General features: G+C 65.5%; 1 protein-coding gene and 1 long non-coding RNA gene across 3 annotated transcripts; both read right to left on the bottom strand.

Moving 5' to 3' along the window:
* Window positions 1-257: 257 nt before the first annotated feature.
* LOC119842585 (class I histocompatibility antigen, F10 alpha chain-like) lies at window positions 258-4,987 on the bottom strand. Of its 2 annotated transcripts, XM_038370939.2 has the most exons (8): window positions 4,761-4,987; window positions 4,358-4,627; window positions 3,310-3,585; window positions 2,690-2,968; window positions 1,529-1,645; window positions 1,368-1,409; window positions 873-911; window positions 258-616 (listed from the first exon to the last, which is right to left on the bottom strand). In XM_038370939.2, exons 1-7 carry the CDS (start codon window positions 4,828-4,830, stop codon window positions 886-888), a joined length of 1,080 nt encoding a protein of 359 aa, XP_038226867.1. In that variant the 5' UTR covers window positions 4,831-4,987; the 3' UTR covers window positions 258-616; window positions 873-885. The 2 variants fall into 2 exon arrangements, with proteins under 2 accessions (XP_038226867.1, XP_038226869.1); XM_038370941.2 differs by lacking the exon at window positions 1,529-1,645.
* Window positions 626-20,879, bottom strand: LOC122456689. The gene is made up of 3 exons (XR_006275688.1): window positions 20,863-20,879; window positions 13,430-13,431; window positions 626-769 (listed from the first exon to the last, which is right to left on the bottom strand). It is a non-coding gene; the product is annotated as an uncharacterized LOC122456689 (long non-coding RNA).
* Window positions 20,880-21,963: the final 1,084 nt, after the last annotated feature.

Genomic DNA, 21,963 nt, shown 5'->3' with positions numbered 1-21,963 from the left:
CCTCCGGCCCCAGGGCAGGACTGGCTGGCTCGGGGGGGGGGGGCGGGAAATGGGGCAAGGGGCCTGTCCCCTCTAGGGGGCTTTGGCTCCCCTCCAGCCCCAGGGTGGGGACTGGCTGGCTCAGGGGGCAGGGAAGGGGGCACAGGGCCTGTCCCCTGTGGGGTGCTGGTTCTGTGAATCCGCCAGCCCCTTGGGTTTTGCTGCTGCGACTTATTTCCCCGCCAAGCCCTGGCGCTGGGTTGAGGCACCAACGCGGGTGAGGATTACAAACGATTCTTTATGATCCATATTGCAGCAGTGCCCCGGTCTTTGGTGCTCGGTGCTGTACGTCCAGCGAAGGAAAGGGGCGATTTCCCACAGTGCTCCCTGCCTTCCACAGCCATTAGCTTCCTGCCTTGGCATGGCGGCCCTGGGCGGGACAGCGCGGGGGGCACGGAGGAGAGACAGTGAACCCGGAGGTCAGCAGAGTTGGGGGGTGGAAATCAATTGGCAATCAGTGGGGCCCCCAGGTTCTCAAGGTCCAGGCGACATTTCAGAATCAAGTCACGTGTCCAGCCTGGGGACGTGATCTGCCTCAGGCCGCTAGGAACCCAGGCGTCCGGGTGGAAAATCTGGCCTGGGGGAAAACAAGGGAATGAGCGAGAACAGAACGGAGGGTGGAGGGGAAACCTGCTGATGTCGGTAAAGGAATTAGCTGGGGGAAGGGCGGGGGTCACACCCCCATAGAAACCCCACTGGGTAGTGGGAGGGGTGGACTGGTTGTACAGGGCTGGAGTACCCGCTGTGGCCATGGGGTGGCAGATCTGCTCCCCCAGAAATCCCTAGGTGTGGATCGAGGGCTCTGATGGGGGGCAGGGGGTCAATGCACTTACCAGACCCACGGGATCAGCTGTCTTCGGGCACCTCTTCCTCTGGGGGAGGAGAAACGGGGCAGGTTAGTCAGTGCATGGAGGTGGGGGGTGCATCCCCCCCAGCCTGGTGTCAAGGGGGTTTGTGGGGGGGTATGCCCCAAGCAGGAAGGGGGCACAGGGGGCGCTCCCAGGGGTATGTCTCCCATGGGGAAGGGGGTGTGTGGGGGTGGGGCAGGGAAATCCTGGGGTGAAGCCCCAGGGCGAGGGGGCCCCAGGAGGTGTATCACCAACAGGGAGGGGGCAGGGGGAAGCCAGGGGGGTGCTTCTGGAGGGGGTATCCCTGTGGGGAAGGGGAGCCCGGGGGCACACCCCCTTGGGGAGGGACAGGAAGGAGACCCTGGGGGCAGGGCAGGGGGCTCCTGGAGAGGGTATCCTTGTGGGGGGGAGACCCCGGGAGCATATCCCCCCCAGGACCCCTCTCCCTGTGTAAAGGGGATGCCGGGGTGGGTCTCTCACCTGAGACCAGGCCCAGTTTGGACTGTCCCAGCCTCCAGCCAGCTGCAAAGACACAAGTGGTGGGTGAGTTTGGGAGACGAGTTGTGACCATTCTCAGCCCAGCTGAGCCCCCGCCCACCCCAGAGCCGGTGCCCGAGCCCCCTGCCCTGCCCCGCTCTTACCTCGCCTCCTCCACAGCAGCAGCAGCAGCCCCCCGGCCAGGCCTCCCAGCGCCCCCAGAGCCGCCCCGGCCACGGTCCCGGGGGAGATGCCACCTCTGCACGACACGCTCCTGGGGGCTGGGACAGAGCCATGGGGAGAGCGGTTAGAAATTGGGGTGGGAGGCTCCTGTCAGTGGGGGGCTGGCAGGGCTGTGGGGGGAAGGGGGCGCTGGGAGGATCCCGGTGGCAGAGCAGTGTGGGGAAAGGGGTGCTGGGGGGATCCCGGTGGCAGAGCAGTGGGGGGAAAGGGATGCTGGGGGGATCCCGGTGGCAGGGCAATGGGGGGAAGGGGATCCTGGGGGATCCCGGTGGCAGGACAGTGGGGGGAAAGGGGCGCTGGGGGGATCCCAGTGGCAGGGCAGTGGGGGGAAAGGGGTGCTGGGGGGATCCCGGTGGCAGGGCAGTGGGGGGAAAGGGGCGCTGGGGGGGATCCCGGTGGCAGGGCAGTGGGGGGAAGGGGACCCTGGGGGATCCCGGTGGCAGGGCAGTGGGGGGAAAGGGGTGCTGGGGGATCCCAGTGGCAGGGCAGTGGGGGGAAGGGGCGCTGGGGGAAGGGGACAGTGGGGATCGCTGGGGGGATCCCGGTGGCAGGGCAGTGGGGGGAAAGGGGCGCTCGGGGGGCGATCCCGGTGGCAAGGCAGTGGGGGGAAAGGGGCGCTGGGGGGGATCCCGGTGGCAGGGCAGTGGGGGGAAAGGGGCGCTGGGGGGATCCCGGTGGCAGGGCAATGAGGGGAAGGGGACCCTGGGGGATCCCGGTGGCAGGGCAGTGGGGGGAAGGGGACCCTGGGGGATCCCGGTGGCAGGGCAGTGGGGGGAAAGGGGTGCTGGGGGATCCCAGTGGCAGGGCAGTGGGGGGAAGGGCAGTGGGGGGAAAGGGGCGCTGGGGGGATCCCGGTGGCAGGGCAATGGGGGGAAGGGGACCCTGGGGGATCCCGGTGGCAGGGCAGTGGGGGGAAGGGGTGCTGGGGGATCCCAGTGGCAGGGCAGTGCAGGGAAGGGGCGCTGGGGGAAGGGGACAGTGGGGATTGCTGGGGGGATCCCGGTGGCAGGGCAGTGGGGGGAAAGGGGCGCTGGGGGGGATCCCGGTAGCAGGGCTGGGGGGCGCTGGGGCAGGACTCTTACCCCATGTAGTCTCCAGCGGCGTCTCCAGGTCCCCATGCAAGGCCTGGCACCGCACCCCCTGGGCCTGTCCCTTGGGCACCACCAGGCAGCTCCGGCGTTGGTAGCTCCCGTCCCCGCTGGGCAGCCCCGCGCCTGCCTTGGCCCCCGGCAGGGTCGCGTTCCCCCGCAGCCAGGATACCTTGATGTCCCGCGTCGGGAACCCCCAGGCCAGGCACCCGAGAGTCAGCCAGTCCGGGTGCCCGGGGGTCGGGCGGGACCAGGCCTGCAACTGGGGGGCAGCTGGGGGAGAGAGACAGTGAGAGCCCTGCCCCCCTTCTGGGGGGTCACCGCAGCCCCTGATCTGTGGGGTCACCCATCCCCCCTTACCTTGGGGTCACTTCTGCCCCCAGTCTGTGGGGTCACCCCAACCCCTGAGGTCGCCCCTCCTCCAAACCCTGGAGTCACCCCTCCTCCTGGCCCCCTAATCTATGGGGTGATGACCCCTGCCCAGGTAGGCCCTGTTCCATGGGGTGACCCCTCCCCCGGCCCCATTCCAGGGGTGACTGCCCCCCAAGTCCCATTCCATGGGGTGACCCCTCCTCCGGCCCCATTCCATGGGGTGACTGCCCCCCAGCCCCTACCTGCCCTCCTGGCCCAGGCTCGCCGGCTCCACAGGAACCGGCCCAGCCACTCCATGCAGGTGTCCCCCAGGTAGTGGTGCAGCCGCTCCCCGAACTCGGGCTGGGCGTCCCAGCGGCGCCGCGTGGCCTCGGCCCAGGACAGAGCCGCCAGCCAGCGCCGGTTCCCCCGGTCGAACACCACCAAGTCCTGCCCGTCGTAGCCGAACTGGTACCAGCCGCGGACCACGCCCCCGCGCTCCTGCTCGCAGCCCAGCGCCCACTGCAGGGTGTGGCGGCCTGGGGACGGAGCCACGGGTCAGGCCACGGGCCACGGAGAGCTCGGGGGCATGGGGGCCACGGGGGGAGCGATGCGCCGGGCCACGGGCCACAGAGAGCTCGGGGGGGCATGGGGACCACAGGGGGAGCCACGGGTCAGACCACGGGGGGAGCCACACGCCAGGCCATGGGGTCACGGGGGGAGCTATGTGCCGGGCCATGGGCCACAGAGGGCTCGGGGCTGCATGGGGACCATGGGGGGAGCCATGGGGTTGGGGTCCCAGGGATCACAGGGGAAGGCATGGGAAAGGGGGAGAGGTGGGTTGGAGACATGGGGAGGGAGTCGGGGGGGATCAGTGGGGCACTAGGCGGAATGGGGAGACCCATCTGGAAGCTTTGGAGGGCCATGGAGGAGACTCCACTGGGGACACTGGAAGTGGGAGGGATGGGGGGCCTTGGGGACAGGAGGGGTTTCAAGGGAAATGGGGGCACAGGGGGGTGGGAAGTCTTTGGGGGGGCAGAGAGGGGGATCTGGGGCCACAGAGGGGATTTGGGGCAGAGGGGTGAGCAGTTCCGCGTGGCACAGATGTCTCAGGATGGGGGGCACGGGGGGGGTGAGGGGCTGTGGGGGTGGTTGGATCAGGGCGTTGGGGGGCCGGGGGGGTCTCAGGGCGGGAGGTCAGGGCGCGGGGGGTCCAGGGCGGGGCTCAGGGCTGGGGTGCTCAGGGCTGGAAGGTCAGGGCACCGGGGGGGTCTCAGGGCAGGGGGGTCAGGGTGCTGGGGGGGCGCTCACCCTGCGTCTGGTTGGTTCTCTGTTTCAGGGTCTCCACGTTGCGCCGGAACCAGTCCTCCTTGGCGGCCCGTGAGACGCCCCCCTGGCGCCAGTACTCGGCGTCCAGCCCGTCGCCCACCCAGGGCTGGGTGGGCACCTTGGCGCGGGTGGCCCGGTCGTAGCCGTCGATGGGCGCCCCGTCCAGCAGCCCGGCCGCCCCGAACTCCAGCAGCCCCGAGGCGTCGTAGGTGCCCACGTAGTGGTAGGCCAGGCTGTGGGGCCCGTCAGAGGCTGCGCCGGGGCGGGAGAAGGGGTGAGTTTGGGGAGGGAACCACCCCCCCGCCCCCTCCGGCACAGCGCCCCCCACCCTGCCCCCTCCAGCACAGCACCCCCTGCTAAGCCCCCCCCCATACCCGGGACCCACCTGGCTTGGCCAGGCTGAGTAGGGGCCACAACGCCAGCCACACCAGCAGCAGGTGTTTCCGGGTCCCCATCCTTGCGGCAGCGATCAGGGACCCAGTTGTCCGGGAGCAGGGCGGGGCATGAGCCCCCAGCCAGGCGGGGGGATGTGGTGGGGGTGCGTGTCCAGGTAGGGGCAGCTCGGCCCAGCAGGACCCAGCTGAGGTGCCGAGAGTGAAAATGAAAGTGGGTGACGGGCAGGGGAGGAGACTTGGCAGCTCGGATCATTAACCCTACCCTGGCCCTATGCCCGCCTGCAGTGCCAGTGGGGGTTCCCTGGGGTCTGGGCTGCAGGGAGCGGGGCGGGGGGCTGCAGGGGGCTCTCCCCGGCAGTCAGAGCTGGCCCCATTGCCCCAGGGCGGTACTGGGGGGCTGTGCTTCAGGGGGCGGGGCAGGGGGCTGCAGGGGGCTCTCCCCGGGCAGTCAGGGCTGGCCCCATTGCCCCAGGGTGGCACTAGGGGCCGTGCTGCAGGGGGTGGGGCGGGGATGTGACGAAGTGGGGTTTTATTCATCTTGTTATGTTGCATGTGAGTCTTACTGTCCTAGAGTAATACTGTTTGTGCCTCAGTTTCCCTGTGTGCTGCACCAATGCTTCGGGGGTGGGAATTGGGTGTGTGATTTTTGCTGAAGCCCTGGGGCAGGTGAGGCTGCCCAGCTGTTTGCACCTGTGTGTCCTGAGTCCCAGGAGGGGGGGTGCGACCAGGTGACACCTTTTGCTGGAAGCGACACGAAGAGAAGGAGGAGGGGCAAGTAGGGGGTGTTGGAGGTTGGGTCAGTCTGCGTGGGGGGACTGGAGCGGGGAATCCAGGGCGTCTAGCCCAGGACTCCCCAAGATGGGCTTGGCTGAAAGTCACTGATTTCTGTGCTAACAAGTTCTGCCCTATGCTGTGTTTCTGTCGACTAATAAACCTTCTGTTTCCCCGGCGGGCTGAGAGTCCCGTCTGACTGCGGAGTTTGGGGGCAGGACCCTCTGGCCCCCCCAGGACCCCGCCTGGGCGGACTGGCTGTGGGAAGTGCACGGAGAGGCAGAGGATGCTGGATGCTCCGAGGTCAGACCCAGGAAGGGGGGAGCCGGGTGAGCTGTGTGTCCTGCAGACAGGCTGCTCCCAGAGAGGAGACTCCCCCAGAGTCCTGCCTGGCTTTGTGGGGAGCAGCTCCAGAGCATCGCCCCCCTGTGACTCGTGACAAGTCAGGGCTGGCCCCGTTGCCCCAGGGTGGCGCTAGGGGCTGTACTCAGGGAGCGGGGTGGGGGCAGCAGGGGACACTGTGCCCTGGGCTAGGGGGCTGTGTCGTGGGGAGCAGGGGGGTGACTCAGTGGCTGGGCGGTGAGCGCCGGGATGAGCTCAGGGTTGGAAGCGTCAGCAGCCCGTGAACTTTTGCAGCTGGGCCGGGCGATGGATCCCAGATGTGGCCCGGAGCCGGGCGGCGGGGGGGTCGGGGGGAAGGAGACCAGCCCTCGTCCTGGCTCTCCCTCACGCCCCTGGCCTCCTCCACTGCTCCTGCTCCGTCCTCAGCACCAACCCCCAGCCAGGACTCCTGGGTTCTCTCCCAGCTCAGCGAGGGGAGTGGGGCTGGTGGGTTAGAGCAGGGGGGCTGGGAGCCAGGACTCCTGGGTTCTCTCAGGGAGGGGAGTGGGGTCTAGTGGTTAGAGGAGGGGGAGACTGGGAGCCAGGACGCCTGGGTTCGCTCTGCATGGTGCTCTCCTCAGCAGTGCCCCCTACGGGCAGGCTCCCTGCACACAGGGGCTCTTGGCCGGCCGGGCGTCCATCACCCAGGGCTGGGTTCCCTGGCGTGAGCCTGCTGGACCCTGCGGTGTTTGGGTGCAGGGCGGCCCAGCCCCCTCGGCTCCGGCCCCGTGATTTACGGCTGCTTCCCATGGAGACAGAATTCTTTTGCAAGGGAGAAAACAAACACACAGACACGCAAGAAAGCTCCCGGGGGACCCCGCTCCAGCACGTCAGCCTCGGCACCTGCTAGTGCCCGGCTAGACACCCCCACCCCGGGGTCGCTCCCTAGGGCCCCCCAACACGTGTTGACTCACGGTCTGATCAGAGGCTTCATCCTGCAAAACACCCAGATCTGACCCACTAGGCCCCCTCTCTTCCCTGAGGCAGGGAAAGAACCCAGGAGTCTTGGCTCCCAGCCCCCCCTGCTCTAACCCACCACCCCCACTCCCCTACCAGAGCCAGGAGAGAACCCAGGAGTCCGGGCTCCCAGCCCCCGCTGCTCTAACCCACCAGCCCCCACTCCCCTACCAGAGCCAGGAGAGAACCCAGGAGTCCGGGCTCCCAGCCCCCGCTGCTCTAACCCACCAGCCCCCACTCCCCTACCAGAGCCAGGAGAGAACCCAGGAGTCCGGGCTCCCAGCCCCCCCTGCTCTAACCCACCAGCCCCCACTCCCCTCCCAGAGCCAGGAGAGAACCCAGGAGTCCTGGCTCCCAGCCCGCCCTGCTCTGACCCACCAGCCCCCGCTTCCCCCCAGAGCCAGGAGAGAACCCAGGAGTCCGGGCTCCCAGCGCCCCCACCAGGGTAGAACCCAGGAGTCCTGGCTGCCTGGTCCCCGGCTCGGGCTGGATTCGGAGCCAGCCGAATTCTTCCATGTCATTAGAGAAACAACAACAAGGAGGGAGTGACCGTGGGGTGTGGGCCAAGCGTGAGTCACGTTCGCCCCCCTCGCCTCCGTCCATCCGTCCATCCAGTCCAGGCCCCCTGTGGCTGCCAGGCCTCCCACCGGCCCGGAACAGCCTGTGATTCCAGATCTGCCCCCGGGGGCCGCTCGGACGAGCCCTCGGGGGAGGCCAGGGCAGACGCGGGGGCTAGAGAGGGGGGAGGGCTGCATTTCTACCCGCAACCCCTGCAGGAGACGCAAAGCCAGGAGCTGTCCCCTCTAGGGGGCGCTGGCTCCCATCTGCCCCCAGGGCAGGGACTGGCTGGCTTGGGGGGGAGGGGAATGGGGCAGGGGCCTGTCCCCTCTAGGGGGTGCTGGCCCCGATCCAGCCCTGGGGTTGGGGAACGACTGGCTCAGGTGAGGGGGAGTTTCTGTCTGTCTGTCAGTGGCTGGCGGGGTCCCCTCGCTGGCGTGTGTGCAGACGGACGGACGGACTCCTGATGGGGGGCCGTGCTGGGGGCTGCCGGGGGGAGTGGAGAGCGTGACGCCGGGGTGATGACGCAGCAGGGAGTGGGGAGGGTTGACCTGGGGCTGCCCCGGGGGAGTTTTACTGGGACTGGCTGTGTTGGTGCTGGTTGGTGGGGGGGTCTCCGGGGTGACGTCACTTGAGGGACGATACCTGAGCAGGTGACCTGAGCTGCGGGGGGGGCAGGTGACACCTTCTGCCCAGGAAGCTGGACAAAGGCTGGGGGAGGGGGGGGTGGCTGGGGGAGGGGCTGGAGGGGTTCCAGTTTAGAGCTGGTTGGGGAAACGGGGCGGGGGAAGGCCCAGCACCGGGGTCTAGGCTCCCCCCGACAAGACAGGCCTGACTGAGGGGTCCTGTTCTCTGCACCTACAGGCTCAGTTTTCAACCATGTTCCTGTCGTCTAATAAACCTGCTGTTTCCCCGGCTGGCTGAGAGTCCCCGGGAATCGCAGGAAGTGGGGGGTGCACGGCCCTGACTCCCCCACACTCTGTGACACCAGACCCCTGCCTGGCCGCTCCCAGCCAGGCATCCCCTCCCAGCCCCAGATCTCCCTCACACCCCAGGTCAGACCCCTGAGGCTCGCCAGCTCGGCCTCCCGTCCTCCTTTCCCGGGGGCGTTCGCCCGCTCGCTGGGCGCCGGGTCCCGTCTCCAGGTCGCTCGTTTGTTCGCGGCCTTCACTTGGGGGCTCTTCAGTTCGGCCTTTCGCTGGGTCTCCCCTGGGGTGTCCTGCTGCACGTCCCTCTGTCCTCCCTGCCTGGGGCCAGTTTGCTGCTTCCTTCCTTCCCTCCTTCCTTCCTTCCCTCCATCCTTCCCTCTATCCCTCCTTCCCACCTTCCCTTCTTCCTTCCTTCATCCCCCAGCCTGGCGCTGGCTTCCCACTTCCTCCTGCCTTCCTTCCTTCCCTCCATCCTTCCTTCCCACCTTCCCTCCTTAGCCATCCAGCCTGGTGCTGGCTTCCCACTTCCTTTCTTCCTTCCTCCTTCCTTCCCTCCATCCTTTCCTCCTTCCTTCCCTCCATCCTTCCTTCCTTCCTTCCTTTCCTTCCTTCCCTCCATCCTTCCTTCCCACCTTCCCTCCTTAGCCCCCCAGCCTGGTGCTGGCTTCCCGCTTCCTCCTGCCTTCCTTCCTTCCCTCCATCCTTCCTCTGTCTCCCCAGCCTGGGGCTGGCTTCTTCCTTCCTTCCTTCCTTCCTTCCTTCCTCCCTCCTTCCTTCCCACCTTCCCTCCTTCCTTCCTTCCCTCCATCCTTCCTTCCCACCTTCCCTCCTTAGCCATCCAGCCTGGTGCTGGCTTCCCACTTCCTTTCTTCCTTCCTCCTTCCTTCCCTCCATCCTTTCCTCCTTCCTTCCCTCCATCCTTCCTTCCTTCCTTCCTTTCCTTCCTTCCCTCCATCCTTCCTTCCCACCTTCCCTCCTTAGCCCCCCAGCCTGATGCTGGCTTCCCGCTTCCTCCTGCCTTCCTTCCTTCCCTCCATCCTTCCTCTGTCTCCCCAGCCTGGGGCTGGCTTCTTCCTTCCTTCCTTCCTCCCTCCTTCCTTCCCACCTTCCCTCCTTCCTTCCTTCCCTCCATCCTTCCCTCCTTCCCTCCTTAGCCCCCCAGCCCGGTGCTGGCTTCCGCTTCTTTCTTTCTTTCTTTCTTTCTTTCTTTCTTTCTTTCTTTCTTCATCCCCTAGCCTGGTGCTGGCTTCCTGCTTCCTCCTTCATTCCTTCCCTCCATCCTTCCTTCCCTCCATCCCTCCTTCCTTCCTTAGCCCCCCAGCCTGGTGCTGGCTTCCGCTTCTTTCTTTCTTTCTTTCTTTCTTTCTTTCTTTCTTTCTTTCTCCCCTAGCCTGGTGCTGGCTTCCTGCTTCCTCCTTCCTTCCTTCTCTCCTTCCGTCCTTCCTATGTTCCTTCCTTCCTTTCTCCGTCCTCCCAGCCTGGTGCTGGCTTCCCGCTTCCTCCTGCCTTCCTTCCTTCCCTCCATCCTTCCCTCCTTCCTTCCCTCCATCCTTCCCTCCTTCCTTCCTTAGCCCCCCAGCCTGGTGCTGGCTTCCCACTTCCTTCCTTCCTTCCTTCCTTCCCTTCCTCCTTCCTTCCCTCCATCCTTCCTTCCCACCTTCCCTCCTTCCCTCCTTAGCCCCCCAGCCCGGTGCTGGCTTCCACTTCTTTCTTTCTTTCTTTCTTTCTTTCTTTCTTTCTTTCTTTCTTTCTTTCTTTCTTTCTTTCTTCATCCCCTAGCCTGGTGCTGGCTTCCTGCTTCCTCCTTCCTTTCTTCTCTCCTTCCGTCCTTCCTATGTTCCTTCCTTCCTTTCTCCGTCCCCCCAGCCTGGTGCTGGCTTCCCGCTTTCTCCTTCCTTCCTCTTTCTTTCACTGGCTCTTCCCTTGTTTTTTTGTTCCTTCCCTCCCCCCCACCCCCTGCCCCAGAGGTGACCTCACCCTCTTCCCTGTCAATGACTAAACCAGACCTGGGGGCTGACGGCTCGACACCCCCCCTCCTCTCGTGGGACAAGACAATGGAAAATCTGACCCCCCCATCCAGTGGGACCCCTGAGCCAGGAGCCGTGGGATGTCTCAGCCCAGAGCTACTGATGGCTCCGCGCTGCCAGGGCCCGCACCAGCCCCGGGGTCGGGGCCAGGGCCTGGGTGGGCAGCGATTTATTATTCTGTTTATTTCCTCGCTCCCCCGAGTCAGCACCGACCTCACCCTCCTGCACAGGGTCAGGGGGGCCTGTGCGTGTCTGTGGGGGGGAGCCCATGGCTCGTCTGGAAGGGGCTGCGGGTCGGGGCACCGGCAGAGCTGGGGGGGCAGGGCTGGGCTAACAGGGGTGCGGGTCGGGGGTGAGGGGCACCGGCAGAGCTGGGGGGGCAGGGCTGGGCTAACAGGGGTGCGGGTCGGGGCACCAGCAGAGCTGGGAGGGCAGGGCTGGGCTAACAGGGGTGCGGGTCGGGGGTGAGGGGCACCGGCAGAGCTGGGGGGGCAGGGCTGGGCTAACAGGGGTGCGGGTCGGGGGTGAGGGGCACCGGCAGAGCTGGGGGGGCAGGGCTGGGCTAACAGGGGTGCGGGTCGGGGCACCAGCAGAGCTGGGAGGGCAGGGCTGGGCTAACAGGGGTGCGGGTCGGGGGTGAGGGGCACCGGCAGAGCTGGGGGGGCAGGGCTGGGCTAACAGGGGTGCGGGTCGGGGCACCAGCAGAGCTGGGGGGGCAGGGCTGGGCTAACAGGGGTGCGGGTCGGGGGTGAGGGGCACCGGCAGAGCTGGGGGGGCAGGGCTGGGCTAACAGGGGTGCGGGTCGGGGCACCAGCAGAGCTGGGAGGGCAGGGCTGGGTTAACAGGGGTGCGGGTCGGGGGTGAGGGGCACCGGCAGCGCTGGGGGGGCAGGGCTGGGCTAACGGGTGCGGGTCGGGGGTGAGGGACACCGGCAGAGCTGGGAGGGCAGGGCTGGGCTAACAGGGGTGCGGGTCGGGGGTGAGGGGCACCGGCAGCGCTGGGGGGGCAGGGCTGGGCTAACAGGGGTGCAGGTCGGGGGTGAGGGGCACCGGCAGCGCTGGGAGGGCAGGGCTGGGCTAACAGGGGTGCAGGTCGGGGATGAGGGGCACCTGCGTTTTGTGTGTCACACTGATCAGCAAGGCTAACCCGTTGGTGGTGTGTTACACAGACAGACCCAGTCATGGGGGCAGGGGGGCTGTGCACTGGCCCTGAAGGGAGCCCTGGCAGCGGGGGGTCTGTCTCTGCCCGCACACCCCGACTGCTCCCCAAGCCCCCCGCCGGCCGGGTTGCCTCATCGCTCTGCTATGGCATCTGGATGCTCCAACATCTGTAGCTGTGATGCAGATGTTTGGTTGCCCTGGCGACTGCCGGAGGATGGGTAAACAAGTGCGGAAACTTTCCTTCCGTCCTGACCCCCTTCCGTCCCCGTCCAGTGAAAAAACAGCGCGGTGGGGGGGCGCCTGGGTTCTGTCCCAGATCTGGGAGGGGAGTGGGGTCTGGTGGGTTAGAACAGGAGGGGCTGGGAGCCAGGACTCCTGGGTTCTCTCCCCGGCTGTGGGAGGGGAGTGGGGACCAGTGGGTTAGAGTGGGGGGGGCTGGGAGCCAGGATTCCTGTGTTCTCTCCCCAGCTGCGGGAGGGGAGTGGGGACCAGTGGGTTAGAGCCGGGGGGGCGGGCTGGGAGCCCAGACTCCTGGGTTCTCTCCGAGCTCGGGGACACGAGTTGGGGCTGGTGGGTTAGAGCAGGGGGGCTGGGAACCAGGACTCTTGGGGTCTGTTCTCTCTAGGCTGCCTGGCCTGGTGCTGGCATCTCGTCGCTGGCGCCAGGGCCCGCGGCTCCTGAGTTGCCCCGTGTTTGTGCTGATGGCCCCAGGGGCGATGGCCGGAGACGGGCACTTTTTTCCAAGCCGTTCAGTGTCTCGGACAAAGAGCCAGGAAACTGTGAGGTGACTGTGGCTCACTCGCTGCCACACTGGGCAGCGGGGGGAGGGGCAGGGGCCTGGCACAGCCTCCGGCCCTGCCTCAGTTTCTCCGTCTGCAGCATGGGCGTGATCCCGATACGAATGGGACACGGGGCTTTCCCCCTCCATGGGATGCTGGCTCCAATCCGGCCTGGCTGCTGGGAATCTTCCCAGTCCTGTCAAACTAATAATTATTAAATCATTGTGACAGATTTCTTCTGTTTCTTCCTCTGATTTATCAGACAGGGAGCTAGGACTCCTGGGTTCTCTCCCCGGCTCTGGGAAGGCAGTGGGGTCCAGTGGGTTAGAGCAAGGGGGCGGGGCTGGAGTCAGGACTCCTGGGTTCTCTTCCTGGCTCTGGGACAGGAGCAGGGGCTGGTGGATTAGAGCGGGGGGGGGGGGGGACTGGAGCCAGGACTCCTGGGTTCTCTCCCCAGCTGTGGGAGAGAAGTGGGGTCCAGTGGGTTAGAGCGGGGGTGGGGGGGGCTGGAGCCAGGACTCCTGGGTTCTCTTCCTGGCTCTGGGACAGGAGCACGGGCTGGTGGATTAGAGCCGGGTGGGGGGGACTGGAGCCAGGACTCCTGGGTTCTCTCCCTGGCTCTAGGAGGGAAGTGGGGTCCAGTGGGTTAGAGCGGGGGGGTCTGGAGCCAGGACTCCTGGGTTCTCTGAGCTTGGGGGATGGGGTCCATAGGCAGAGAAGGCTCCCAGCCCTACAGGTTCTAGGTGGCAGATGCGTTACCTGACTTGACCTCAGGGTCCTGCCCCTCTTGGCCCATAGAGGGCGCCCCGGGCCTGGGAAGCCTGGTGAGAGCTGGGACCCAGAGAAGTGTGGGGCGATCGCAGGGCAGGGAAATTCTGCACCAGCTTCCCCCCATCCAGCTCCCCTGGTGCCCCACAGCCCCAGCCACCGCCCAGCTCCGCCAGTGCCCCTCACTCCCGACCCGCAGCCCCCTGTTAGCCCAGCCCTGGGTCCCCCCACATGCCAATGCCCCTCACGCCCACCCCACGGCCCCTGCTAGCCCAGCCATGGGCTCCCCCCAGTTCTGCCGGTGCCCTTCACTCCCGACCCGCAGCCACAGCTAGCCGAGCCCTGGGCTCCCCCCCCCACGTTGATGCAGAGACCGATCCTTGTACTTTCTCACACTCTCCCCCCCCCCCCCCGGGAGGCTCGTTAATGTATTTTTATCCATGAGCTCAGCCTGCTGCACGTCCAGCAGCCGCCAGCCCAGCTGGACCCATGTTCCGACCCGGGTGGAGCGGGGGGTGCAGCTCTGACCTCTCTTCCCTGTCCCCACTGATCTCCCAGAGACCCTGCCCCCCCCCGCAGGGGGTTGGGATGTGTCCCCTCCACTGGTTTAAGAAGGCTAAGGTCATTCCCTTCGAGTCCCCCAAATCTCTCCCCCATCCCAGCCCCCAATTCCTCCCCAGCTAAGGCGATGTGGGGGGCGGGGGGGGTCACAGCCACTTTAGTGGGTTTGTTTTTATATCTCTGCTCCCACGCTGGGGGTCTCTGGTCAGGTGACTCATTACAAGGTGTGACAAAGTGGGGAATTTTCTTAGTGTTCTGCAGGAATACGGTGCGTGCCTCAGTTTCCCCGTGTGCTGCGTGTGTAATGATGGGGTGGGGGGGTTGTTGTTGCAGGGGACCAGGTGTGACCTCGTCTGGCACCCGGGATCCCAGACACGGGCCTGGAGATGGGGGATCCAGCAACTGGTGATCGGGAGGCCCCCCTGTCCCCCAGCTCGGGAGCAGCCGGTTCTGGCCAGTGGGAGGACAATGGGCTGAGGTGACCTGGTGACCTGGAATGGAAGACAAAGGGTGGGGGAGGGGATACCGGATGATCAGAGAGGGGGGGCAGCTGGGCTGGGGAGACAGAGCAGCCAGAGCCCCCCCGGGTGCGGGACAGACCTAGATGTGCTGGGCTGAGCAGGGCCGGGCCTGAGGCCGGAGAGTTTCCTGAGCTGGCTTCAGATGCTCACTAAACCCCCCTGTGTGAGGCTGGTGGAGAGTCGCTGCAGGCTGGATATGGGGGTGGGGGGTTGCTCCCTCTGGAGGTGGGGGCCCGGGGGCCCCGAGCAAGAGGACTCCCTGAGGGGCCCCCAGCAGAGCCAGGTGGCGGGAGGCTCAGAGGTGCGGTCCCAGGAGGTGGCAGGGCCCAGGGTTGAACCCCTGAAAGTGAGCGGCCCCATGAGAAGGGCTGGCACCCTGAAGGGGGGGGGTCGTCCCAGGGCTGTCCAGAGTGGAGGCACATGGGGCCTGGGGTCCGGGACATGAGGGTCTCACACTGTTTATATGGGCCCCTCGTCTGTATCTTGGCCCCGCTCGGCTCGTGGCACCCCCTGTTCCTCTCTCATCCTCACGCTTGCTGCCCCAGGTCTTCCCTGCTGTCCTTGGCCCCGGGCCACCCGGCACACAGAGCCCCATGTGTCTGCCCGGCCCAGCCCGGCCAAAGCAAATGCTGCGGAGCCGCGGCCAGATTCCGGGAACCCCTGGCTCCAGGGCTGGGATACGGAGCTGCCGTGGCATCACTGGGGCCTTTCAGCCCTCGTGGGGGGCGCACCCCACAGCGGGCGGGTGGGAGACGGGGACTGGAGTCAAGCAGGCTGGAGGAGATTCCGGTCTCCCAGCCCCCACCCCAACCCTGTTATTACATTGCGGCTGCCTCTGGGTGGGGCATGGCAGCCCCTTAGCCTCCTGGAGCAAAGCTGCTCCCTGCAGCACGGTTCCCCTGCCGAGCCCCCACTTGCAGCACGACTCCCCTTGCCGAGCCCCCCCAATATGACAGCCCCTGCCATGCCCCCCTTGCAGCATGACATCCCCTGCTGAGCCTCACCTCCCCCCACAGCACAAGCCCCCCACTAGCCCAAACCTGTCCACCCCCCAGCTCTGCCGGTGCCCCTCACTCCCAACCCGCAGCCCCCCACTAGCCCAGCCCTGGGCTCCCCCCAGCTCTGCCGGTGCCCCTCACTCCCGACCCGCAGCCCCCCACTAGCCCAACCCTGACCGCCCCCCAGCTCTGCTGGTGCCCCTCACTCCCAACCCGCAGCCTCTGCTAGCCCAGCCCTGGGCTCCCCCCACCTTGCTGGTGCCCCTCACTCCCGACCACTGAACTGTGGTTGGCAGCAAGAATGAAGGAGGCTGTGGGTTGCCGTGGGGGGGTCCTGGGCATTTTCGCTCTGTGGGTTGGCTGAGGTCACTGTGGTCAGGCAGCGGAGGGTAAAACGGCTGAAGCCCGCATCCACCCTGGCTCTGGGAGGACAGGGTCATGGGGCCGTTCACCCCAGGGGGCACCAGCTCCGGTCCAGGTGCAGGATGGGGACTGGCTGGCTCAGGGGGCAGAGAATGGGGCCCCGGGGTCTGTCCCCTCCATGGGGCACTGGCTCCAATTAGTGGAACAAGTTTGCTGGGTCTCCGGTTGGTTTGTAGCCCGGGCTGATGCCCCATTCCCCACCCAGGGCCGAGGCCCCCATGCAGAAGGGTGGGTGGTTTGTAGCCATTCATGCCCTCCCCAGGTTTCCAGACACCTTGGAGGGGGGCTTTGTGTAAGGGGGGACCCCCTGCCCCTCATCAGGCTCCCCCTGCTCCAGAGGGATTGTTGGGGGTCCCTTGGGCTGCTGAGCTGGACTCTGAGACAGGGCAAGGAGGGGCCGTGCAGATGTCGGCTGGGGGGAGACTCCTGCCCTGGGACGAGACGCAGGGGAAGATGGGGGGTGGGAGATGGAGCGAAGGAAGCTGAACACTCAGGGGGCAGCGCCAGGGAGAGATGGAGACTCCTGGACCCGCCGGCCACTCTCCTCGGCCCTGACACCTCCAGCCCCCCGGCCTAGTCTGAGCGGTGACCTGCCCCCTGGTCCCCCTGCCAGACCCCAGATGTTGGGGAGGTGGGAGAAAGGCCCAGGGGTGGGCGTCTCCTGTGTGCAGGAGGGGGCTACTCGCGGCGGCTGGTCCCAGGATATTAGAGAGACCCTGTGGAGGCCAAAATAGCTCGTATCAGACCCACTTGTGCTGGGGGGAGGGGAGGGCCTGGAGCCGCCTGCCTGTGGTCACATCTCCCCCCCAGCCCCCTGCCCGGACTGGGCCCAGCAAGCCAAGGTGGGAAACAGGAGAAGGTGGGGGGGTCCCGGCCCGGCCGAGGGGAGGCTCGGGGCGGGACCGGCCAGCGGGGCGGCCCGTGTCGGGGCGGGGCAGGTTCGGGGGGACGCTGACCCAGTCCGGCCATGACATCACCCCCCCCCCCAGCACAGGGAGCGAGGGGACGAACCGTGTGTGTGAAAGTGAGAGCGGCCAGCCCCGGCCACACCCGCCCCCGCCACCCAGCCCGGCCCGGCCCGGCCCGGCTCCAGGGCGCAGAGCGCAGCGCGGACAAAGCCGAGCGCAGCGCGCAGAGCCCGGAGCCCCCGCCCGGAGCGCGGAGACCCCGGAGCCCCCAGCCCAGAGCGCACAGACCCCGGCCCGGAGCGCAGAGACTCCGGCCCGGAGCCCCCAGCCCGGAGCGCGGAGTCCCCAGCCCGGAGCAGCAGCTTCTCCCCTGCAGCCGCCGCCCCGCTCCCAGGTAGGGCCCCGCGCCCCAAGGGCCGAGCACCGAGGGGGTAGCAGGTGGGGCGGGGGGGGGGGCTGGGATCGCAGGTGGCGGGGGGGGGGTTGCAGGGAGTTTGGAAAGTGCCCGAGCGAGAGGCTCCCCGGCCCCGCAGCAGCTGTGTGTGTGTGTGGGGGGGGGGGATGGATGGGGTGTGGGGAGTGGGGATAGACAGAAATGGATGGACGGAGAGTGGGGCGGGGGGTAGGTGGATACAAAGAGATGGGTGGGTAGAGGGATGGTTGGGGGGATGGATGGAGGATGGAGGGATGGAGGATGGAGATAGGGATGGATGGTGGGATAGAGGGAGGGAGGGAGGGATGGTGGGACAGAGGGATGGATGGAGGATGGAGATAGGGAGGGATGGAGGATGGAGATATGGAGGGATGGTGGGACAAAAGGAGGGATGGAGATATGGAGGGATGGAAGATGGAGGGATGGAGGATGGAGATAGGGATGGATGGTGGGATGGAGGGAGGGAGGGATGGTGGGACAGAGGGATGGATGGAGGATGGAGATAGGGAGGGATGGAGGGAGGGATGGAGATATGGAGGATGGAGGGAGGATGGAGATAGGGAGGGATGGAGGATGGAGATATGGAGGGATGGTGGGACAAAAGGAGGGATGGAGATATGGAGGGATGGAAGATGGAGGGATGGAGGATGGAGATAGGGATGGATGGTGGGATGGAGGGAGGGAGGGATGGTGGGACAGAGGGATGGATGGAGGATGGAGATAGGGAGGGATGGAGGGAGGGATGGAGATATGGAGGATGGAGGGAGGATGGAGATAGGGAGGGATGGAGGATGGAGATATGGAGGGATGGTGGGACAGAAGGAGGGATGGAGATATGGAGGGATGGAGGATGGAGGGATAGAGAATGGAGAGAGGGAAGGATGGAGGGACGGAAGGAGGGATGAAGATATGGAGGGATGGAGATAGGGAGGGATGGAGGTTGGAGATAGGGAGGGATGGAGGATGAAAATAGGAAAGGATGGGGGATGGAGGAACAGGAGGAATGGAGATAGGGAGGGAAGGAGGATGGAGATATGGAGGGATGAATGGAGGGATGGAGATACGGAGGGATGGAGATGGCTGGATCTATTGGTGGAGGGAGGGATGAGGGGTGCATCGATGGGGCCGGTGCTACATGATGAAGCTGGGGGAGCCAGGTGCCACAGGGAATGACCAATTGGTAACCCCTCCCCTCCTCCCAACCCTGACCCCCCCGCCCCATCACCCCACCCTCTGAGCAAAGGCAGATGCTGGGGGGCTAGTCCCCAGCAACCCCCACGGTACCCCACCACACCAAACTCCTGTACCTTTCCCACCCCTGTAGCCCCCACCGCTGGTGCCCCCTCCCTCTCTGTCCTGACAACCCTCCCATCTCAGCACAGCCCTGTCAGTGGCACTGCGCCCCCCAATGTAGAGGTCTGGGGGGGTGAGAATATTGGGGTTGGGAATGGAGAGTGGTAGGGAGGGCAGGGGGAGCCAGAGCCCTGGGGGAGGGGGCTGAGGGCGGGAGGACAGAGGCCTGTGTGTGTCGGGGTTGGGGGAGGGAGGGTGCCCAGGTGGGTTCGTGGGTCCCACAGATGAGCAGAGACCAGTCCGTGAGGCCAAAGACATGGGGGGAGAGGGTGAGGAGTCCCAGGGGGGAAAGGCCCTGTGTCCCCCCACGCCCATCCTGAGCCAGTCCCTGCCCTGGGGCTGGATGGGAGCCAGTGGGAGCCCCCAGGAGGGGACAGACCCCTGCCCCATTCCCACCCCCTGAGCAGCCAGTCCCCCCAACCTCCATCTCCCACCCCTGCAGCCGGGCCAGGCTGGGATCTGGGTGGGACCCTTATCTCCTCACACAGGAATTTCCCCGGCTGTCAGCAACTTGCTGGGGCGGGAGCCAGGCTGGGATCGGAAACTGCCGGGATCTTCTCCAGGTGCTGCCAGGGCCCCACACCCCACAGCACCCCAGGTCTGCCCCCCAGCCTCTCCCCCATGCCACCAGGGGGCTGCAGGAGGGAGGAGACCCAGGGGCAGGGCTGGGACCCCCCATCACAGCAACCCCGAGAGTCCTGGAGGAGAGTGGGGTCTAGTGGGTTAGAGCAGGGGGGCTGGGAGCCAGGACTCCTGGGTTCTTTACCAGCTCAGGGAGGGGAGTGGGGGCTGGTGGGTTAGAGCAGCGGAGGTTGGGAGCCAGGACTCCTGGGTTCTCTCCCAGCTCTGGGAGGGGAGTGGGGTCTAGTGGTTAGAGCGGGGTGGTGGGGCTGGGAGCCAGGACTCCTGGGTTCTCTCCAAGCTCTGCGAGGGGAGTGGGGTCTAGTGGTTAGAGCAGCGGAGGTTGGGAGCCAGGACTCCTGGGTTCTCTCCCAGCTCTGGGAGGGGAGTGGGGTCTAGTGGTTAGAGCGGGGTGGTGGGGCTGGGAGCCAGGACTCCTGGGTTCTCTCCAAGCTCTGGGAGGGGAGTGGGGTCTAGTGGTTAGAGCAGCGGAGGTTGGGAGCCAGGACTCCTGGGTTCTCTCCCAGCTCTGGGAGGGGAGTGGGGTCTATTGGTTAGAGCGGGGGGGGCGGGGCTGGGAGCCAGGACTCCAGGGTTCCGTCCCCATGTTTGGCGGTTGCAGGAACATGAAAGGAGCAGTGAGGGGTGTACAAGGCCCAAGAAGCAGCAGCCCCCGTGGGAGCCCAGGGGAAGTCCGAGCGGTTATGGGAAAGCCGTGAGGATCTAGGGTTGCAGCTGTAAAAATAACAAGCCACAGAGGTTTGTGCAGAGCTCAGGAACGCCGGGCTGGGCGTGAACGGCCACTGGCTTGGCCGCAGAAACCCCACAGCCTGGCCAACAATATTCTCATTATGAGGAGGGGAAACTGAGGCACAGAACAGCACTAGAACCCAGGAGTCTTGGGCTCCCAGCCCCCCACTCCATGCTAATCACTAGACCCCACTCTCCACCCAGGAGTCCAGAACACAAAGGCCACTCTTCTTAAACCAGCTATTTCTTAATAGTGGGGGTTCCCGGGGCATGGGATATCGCAGGGCAGGCAGGGCTGTGTCTCGATGTCGGGGGTTCCAGCGGCTGGGACATGGAGGGGGATGGGGCCATGTCTCAGGGCTGGAGGTCCCGGCAACTGGGACATGGGGGCGCAACAGGGCTGTCTCTTGGGGCTGGTGGTCCTGGGGACTTGGACATGGGGAGGGGACATGGGGGTCCTCGCAGCTGGGACATGGGGGGGATGGGGCCGTGTCCCGTAGCTGGGGGTTCCGGTGGCTGGGACATGGGGAGGGGACAGGACCATGTCCCGGGGCTTGGGGTCCTGGTGCCTGGGACATGGGGAGGGGATGGGGCCCTGTCTCGGGACTGGGGGTCCCGGCAGCTGGGACATGGGGGGGACGGGGCCGTGTCCCAGGGTCGGGGTCCCCACACCTGCAATCCGGCGCTGCTCCGGCCCAGCGTGGGACACGTCTGCTCTCTCTGCTACCCCAGCTCATATCTCTGTCACGGAGTGTGGGGGAGTCCAGGGGCTGCACCCCTCTTCCTGGGATTCACTGTGACTCTCAGCCAGCCAGTAAAAGGGAAGGTTTATTGGACAATAGGAACACAGTCTAATACAGAGCTTGGGGGTACAACCAGGATCCCTCAGTCAAGTCCTTCTGGGGGAGCAGGGAGCTTAGACCCCAGCCCTGGGGTTCCCTGCGTTCCACCACCCAGCCCCAAACAGAAACTAACCCCCCCCAGCAGGCTCCCTGCTGTAGCCTTTGTCCACATTCCCAGGGCAGAGGTGTTACCTCCCCCTCCCCGTCCTGGCTCAGGTGACAGGCTCTCAGGTCTCCCACCCCCAGTGAAACCCCCCTGCCACATTCCCAGGTCAACACTCCCCCCTCCCTGCTGCGTCCCATCTCTCCCCCCTTCGAGACTGAACTGAGCGGGGTCACTCTGACCCGTGACCTGGGGAAGTTCAGGGCCCCCTCTCCGGGACAACGCGTCCGCTATCATGTTGGCACTTCCCTTCAGATGGACCACGTCCATGTCCTAATCCTGCAGGAGCCGGCTCCACCTCAGGAGCTTGACGTTCATAGAATCATAGAATCATAGAATATCAGGGTTGGAAGGGACCCCAGAAGGTCATCTAGTCCAACCCCCTGCTCAAAGCAGGACCAAGTCCCAGTTAAATCATCCCAGCCAGGGCTTTGTCAAGCCTGACCTTAAAAACCTCTAAGGAAGGAGATTCTACCACCTCCCTAGGTAACGCATTCCAGTGTTTCACCACCCTCTTAGTGAAAAAGTTTTTCCTAATATCCAATCTAAACCTCCCCCATTGCAACTTGAGACCATTACTCCTCGTTCTGTCATCTGCTATCACTAAGAACAGTCTAGATCCATCCTCTTTGAAACCCCCTTTCAGGTAGTTGAAAGCAGCTATCAAATCCCCCCTCATTCTTCTCTTCTGCAGACTAAACAATCCCAGCTCCCTCAGCCTCTCCTCATAAGTCATGTGCTCTAGACCCCTAATCATTTTTGTTGCCCTTCGCTGTACTCTTTCCAATTTATCCACATCCTTCTTGTAGTGTGGGGCCCTTTCATCTGGTGCAGCCAGGTCGGGGAGAGTGGTCGGTACACGGTGAAGTGTCGCTCGAAGAGATATGGCTCTAGTTTCTTGAGGGCCCACCCCATGGCCAGACACTCCTTCTCGATGGCCACGTAGTGTTGCTCCCGGGGTAGCAACTTCTTGCTCAGGTACACGATGGGGTGTCTCTCCCCCTTTTCATCCTCTTGCATTAACATCACCCCCAGTCCCATGTCTGAGGTGTCGGTGAACGCCATAAAGGGCTTGTCAAAGTCTGGGTTTGCCAGAACTGGGCCACTGACCAGAGCCTCCTTCAGTGCCCGGAAAGCCTCCTGGCACGGCTCGGTCCAGGCCACCTTGTCTGGCTTCCCCTTCTTGCATAGCTCGGTGATGGGGGTGGCTATGGCACTAAAGTGGGGCACAAACCTTTGGTAGTATCCTGCCAACCCAATAAAGGCTTGGACCTGCTTTTTGGTGTGGGG

This window comes from Dermochelys coriacea, chromosome 14, assembly GCF_009764565.3.
Source record: "Dermochelys coriacea isolate rDerCor1 chromosome 14, rDerCor1.pri.v4, whole genome shotgun sequence".
Taxonomy (NCBI): Eukaryota; Metazoa; Chordata; order Testudines; family Dermochelyidae; genus Dermochelys; species Dermochelys coriacea.
Note: the sequence above shows the minus strand (reverse complement) of the source record. Positions and strands in the feature narration are given on the sequence as shown.